Raw genomic sequence first — 6,218 nt, forward strand, 5'->3', positions numbered from 1 at the left:
GGCTTTCAGAATGAGGTGTTGAATGGCGGAAGTATTGGGATAATCTGTATTGGTGCGAAGGGCAGCATTTTTTATAGCTTGTAGGCGGGTTAAATTGGTTTTTTTAATTGATTGGGGACCAGATTGTGCATACATATTCGAGTACTGGTCTTTTCCGGTAGTTTTTTATGTAAAAAGTATTGTTCTTTTATCTTGACAGAATGATGTGTCAGAAAATGCTTCTGAGATGTTATAACACTTAATTGTTTCAGTTGCTGATTTTTATGATGAGCTACGAAAATGAGCATGGTGTCAAATGTAAATTGTGTTTGAGCGGAAGTAATTGATAGTTGATTTTGACTTGAGAATGATAGTAATATTAGACAGTTTTTAAACTTTCAATGTTCAAAAATTGAAAAAGCTGTGGTGTTGGGAGGTTTGTTGAATTTATTAAGTAAGAATTTTGGCATCTAGTCCAGAGAGTAGATGATAAAGTCGTCTGCATAGGATAATATTTTGATGATAGGAGGTGGTTGAGCTTTTGAGATATATTAGTTGAACAAGCTTGAAGATAAGGCAATGCAGAACCTTAAGGTACACCAGTTTAGAATCCACACTGTGGACAATACGTTTTTTTTTTGGTGAATGGTGTCAAAATTCTGTAGAAACGGAGCGTCTGTGTAGATAGTTTGAAGTACAACTAATAATTGATTGTGGAAGAGTAAAGAAATGAATTAATTAGTAGGTGTAAGATAATTGACGGTTTAAAACGCTTTTGTAAGATCAAATGCAGTCAATAGGCTGGTCATTTTGGTCAAAACTGTTGATTGCGTTTGTTGTTAGTAGTGCTGTAGTTGTATGTTTTAGGTAAAAACCGTATTGATGATCAGCCAAGGGTAGATGTTACAATAATTATACAAAAAAAATTTCATTCGAAATATTGCATTTGCGCTGTTATGGTAAGAAGCTTCGAAAATTTTGAATAGTTTGTTATAAATTGGTTTTCAGTGATCTAATATACTTTCAATAATATTATATTTTCTTACGAATGTTGAAAACTTTTAATTTTTTTTAAATAAGTAATGCAAAAAAAATGATTTGTTGTAAAATATAACGATAAGCGATTCCAAAGAATAACATAAAAATGTAGTAGTACTTTTATAATAAAAAATAAACAAAGCGAACTATCATTTCATATATTTCCGAGCTTTTTCAACAACTGGCCACTTGCCTTGTTATTATAAACTTTTATTAAATTAATGTATATTGAATTGTATATGTTCAGCCTGCAAAAGAAACTAAATTAGTAAAAAATGTTAATGCCTAATATATAAAGTTTAAAACTACAATCAATACCATGAATCATTAATAAGCGCTATAATGTTTCAAAAGGCATTATGGCTTTATTTAATGAGACACTGAATACAAAAGCACTTTGCAGAGTGCGTTTCTGTTTTATTATCTTTTTGAGGAGGCCAGTCTTGTAACTATGATTTTTTTCTCGATGTTGCTGTTTCTGTTCGCCTTGGCAGGTACATGCAATTTGTATTCATATTGTTAGGTGGTCGAATAAAATATTCTGGACATCTGTTAGCAAATACCATTGGCGTTGATTCGGTTGGTAGTGAAGATTTTGTCAATGTTGTACATGAAAGAGGTGAAGAAGTTGGCATTAATTCAGAAGAATATGCTGGAATGAATAAATTGGATCCGTAATCAAAATTTGACGAAATGATGTTGTCATATGTTGGAATCGTATTAAACTGTGATCGAAGTGGTTCAGGCAACATTTTTCTCATTTCTTCAAGTGATTTGGTCAACATCACAATATAATTTCTTGCCATAGTCAGTGTAGATATTTTGGAAAGTTTTATTTCAGACGGTCCACGAGAGTAAGGTATGACTTCTCTCAAGGCGTCTAATTCTGAATTCAAATCGTGCATTCTTTTTCTTTCTCGACTGTTCACTTTCAAACGTAACTCATGAATTTGATCTTCATTTAAAACCCGATTGGTAGATTGTTTTCGGTTTGTCAAAAAACGTTTTTGCCTCATTGGACCACCAGCGCTTGATGATTTTGTTAGCGGAGATAAACCTTCAACTCTTTGATGGTAGCTGAATGATGAATCAGCCTCAAAACTGCTTTCTATTTTGACTACAGACGTTTCGGATTCAGACGAATTAAAACTCCATTTTATTTCAGGTAAACAGATTAAACTTATTAAAAATACTTAGATTTATTTTGAATGTTTTATTCATTATTAGTTTAACAGACGTTATATATAGATAACTCGAGTTTTACAATCTATTATTTGAATATTTTTGTCGAATAGTGCTTAGTACATTATACATAAAATTAATTACTTTCCTTAACATTTAGAAACCACAAACTGATGTCTCGTTCGTCCAATAAAATTGGATCGTATAAAAAAATATCGATTAGCTAATTCAATAATGACCATAATTGTCAGCAGGCAGATTTATTTTAACAAAGTTTACACGCTCTGTCGTAAAAAAATCACTGTTTAATTTATGGTCAGTTTGTTGGCGCGGCATGATTGAATACATTCGCTATTTTTCTCGGAATCACTCGTACGTGATATTTTCCACTTGTGAACTTTACACCGACGATTTCTATTGGTTGATATCTAGTGTAATCTTTTTATAAGATTGGTCAGGATTATTTTTAAGTTTTGCGTTGATTTTGTTCATTCATTGTTGGTTATCTGTTCAGTTCATCTATTATTTGCTTGGGAATAGTGTTTTATTAATTTCTTAAGCTAAATTTTTGGCCGTATCTAACCAGTGCAGATGCACTATCTCGAATGAAAATTTTTTGTATAATTATTGTAAAATCACTAATAATTATATATTTTAATAAATCAACGGGGTTTCAAGTCAATTAGCAAAATTTTACAAACCTGATTTTTGACTTCTGTGGAGCAGATTTATTTAATGAATTTATTAATGGGATACATTATGGGAAATTTTATTCATCTTTGTTGAATAGTTTGATATGGTTAATTGTTTGATAAATCTGAACAATTTTATTCATCTTTGTTGAATAGTTTAATATGGTTAATTGATTGATAAATTTGGACAATTTTTAATTTGTGTCATATTTAAATTTTTTGAATAATTAGTCAGTATGATGAAAAGAATTTAAAACATTTATGATTGTTCACAAACAAACATACAAACCCACCGTTTAGTATGTACGAAGTTATACCTAAAGGAATCTTTAAATTTTTAAGTTTCGGACACGCTGTATTTTGAATGGTCAGTAATTTTTTTATCGATTTGATTGACAGTCCATAAAGAAGATCTGTGCAGTATTTGAGTCGAGAGTAGATAAATGTATGTTTAAGAACTTACATTGTAGATTCGTTCAATTACTTTTTTACAACTCTAAGACTACGCAACTGTTGACAGCAAAAACAAGTTTAATTTTGGACAGATTGTTGCATGGTTATATTGAGATCAATTATGACACCAAAATTACCAGCGCACTGTAAAAAATAGAGATCAAAATCGTCAACATTGATCATAGAATTTTGTTGAAACGTGTCGATTAACAGTCTTGCTCTGGTTGAATTTAAGCCTATGGCTACCAATCCATTTATATTTTTGTATTTCAGACAATCATAAGTCAAATTTATTTGTCAAATCATGAAATGATGCAACGCAACTACTTACAACAAATTAAAATGTCATCAATAATATGACATTTTAGTTTGTATTTTTTTTTTTACTATGAAATATAAAGATTAAATAATTGTGGTCCCAGGACATAATCTTGCGGACACCAAATGACACTGTTTGAACATGTGACAAATCATCTTTAAAATAATTTTTTGAGTACGGCCCGACAAATACGACTCAAGCCACTTCTCAGCAACCCCCAGTATACCAATGCGTCTGCGAAGTTTCAAAAGCAACAATGCATGATCGACACTGTCAAATGCTGCGCTCAAGTCTAAAAATGGCAACAATGAAACATGCTCTGCATCCATTGATGCAAACAAATCCGAAGTAACATTTATCTGAGCAGTCTCCTTACAATGAAAACGACAGAACCTCGATTGACAAGCGGCATAAGATTGTTTGAAACACAATGATGTTTGAGCTGCCGAGCAGCAACATCTAATACCTTAGATAAAAACGTAAGTCTGAACGTCTATAATTTAATATATTATCAACTTATTCCAATAATCACTTAATTTTTCATGTCCCCTTATTAATTGTCATTTTTTCAAAAGTGGCGTGACAATGGCGTGACAAAGCAGCTGGGAAACAACCCGAGCTGAAGGACAAATTGAAAAAATTAGTTAAATATGTGATAAAATGATCAATGTAATTTTTAAATATTCTAGTTGGTATGACATCAAGATGACATGATTTATTTGGTGACTCCATCACAAACTCTTCTATTTCATCGACAGTGCAAAGCAAAAAATGCGAAAAAATTCGCTCATCATCAAAATGACAAAAATCAATAACTGGCAACTCAAAGCCTGCAGTCATCTGGCGTATACTGTCGATTTTATTAAAAAGGAATTTGCAAAATCTACAGCCTAAAAATATAAGAGTCGCGTGATTCAGTGTCGAGCTTTGTAAGTTGCTCTGCAAGGTTGTCGTCAAGGACTGACCACTCTTACTATCTTTGGTAGTTTTTTTTTGTTGCTAATTTTGTGCATTATATGCGTCAGCGATTTGTTCTAAACAAGCCGTTATAGCAGCAATGGTATTATTCAAAGAAAACCGAGGGCTCTTGAAGTTGTCTAAGATGTCACAGAAATATTTAATATAGCTGCACAGGACACTTTCTCATTCAAGTTTTATACGCGCAATGTGCACAAAAGCATCACAAAAAAATTCATGAAAAACTGCTGATTTGTAATGAAAATGCTTTGGATTCTCTGGGAAAATATCATATGTGCATTGTCATAGCTTAAGTTTGAGACAAAAAAATGAATTTTGTATGTGCTTAGAAATTTAAAGTATATATTTTTTTGAAGTTAAATTTATTGGTGAATGATGTTTACATGGGAATGCAACATCGTTATTTTGTTTATTTATGGATGCAACCAGTGGGAGATGAGGTCTGTCAATGACAATGGCCTCTGAGCGTTACGATTCTCATGACACCAGACAAATAACTAAATATAATGAGAAAATATTATGACAGTCTATTAAATAAATAATTAAAAAAGAATTAAATAAATAGGATCTTAAAAAATAAATTAAAATTTCCGATAAATTATAAAAATTGTAAAATTTGATTATTATGAAAACTAACGTGCTCTAAAAATGTTTGCTGGCCGTCTGACAAAACCTGTCAATGGTCTAGAAATTTTTCCGGAAAGTCAATGTGGATTTAGAGCCTGACGAAAGACAACGGATGTGATATTCACTGCTAGACAACTGCAAGAAAAGTGTCGTGAACCGCAACGAGGGCTGTACATAGTTTTTGCTGGCCTGACCAAGGCTTTTTGTTCAGTTGGTAAGTCAACACTTCGGCGCTGCTTGTCGAAAATTGGTTGCCCACCAGCTTTTGTTACCATTGTTCGTTTCTTCCATGAAGGTATGAAAGCCACTTTGATTGAAAATGGTGAACTGTCGGAGGAACCAAGCAAAGATGTGTTATGGCTCCATTGTTGTTCAACATCTACATTACTTACCTTTATATATACCTATACATATATGTTTATATAAATGTATATTTTTACAATATTTTATAAATTCAATCAATCAATCAATCAATTAGCTTATAAAGCGCTATTTCCGTAATGTTCAACAGCGCTCCTCAATGAATTTTGAAAACAGATGGGTCTTGAGATCCGCTCTGAACTTCGCAAGTAATGGAGAAGTAGTCAGAGAAATAGGTAGAGAGTTCCAGAGAAAAGGACCAGAAAAAGCAAAAGCAGATTTGGCAAAAGTGTGTTTAACACGAGTTAAGAAGAAGCGAGAACAAGAAAACGATCGTAAACCGGGGCGTTTAGGTTCAATTAATATATCTGATAAATACTTAGGAAATAATTTTAAAAAATTATTCAGGAAGACTATATATATATATATTATATATATATATTACAAAAAATTAGTTTATTTTGAATTTTAATAATATTTATATTTATATATAAATCAACTTGCACTGATGATGATTCATTCGGAATCGAAATAAGGCCTTATGTGCAGCATGAATTTGGAAAATAAGTTTATTTTGAATTTTAATAAAG

General features: G+C 31.8%; 1 protein-coding gene across 1 annotated transcript; it reads right to left on the reverse strand.

Moving 5' to 3' along the window:
- Window positions 1-1,793: 1,793 nt before the first annotated feature.
- Window positions 1,794-1,982, reverse strand: HELRODRAFT_138704 (hypothetical protein; the record flags this gene model as incomplete). The annotated part of the gene is made up of 1 exon (XM_009010478.1): window positions 1,794-1,982. A coding segment is annotated over one exon (189 nt), but the record flags the coding sequence as incomplete, so codon positions are not given.
- Window positions 1,983-6,218: the final 4,236 nt, after the last annotated feature.

The sequence above is a fragment of the Helobdella robusta genome (genome assembly GCF_000326865.2).
Source record: "Helobdella robusta unplaced genomic scaffold HELROscaffold_1, whole genome shotgun sequence".
NCBI lineage: Eukaryota > Metazoa > Annelida > Clitellata > Rhynchobdellida > Glossiphoniidae > Helobdella > Helobdella robusta.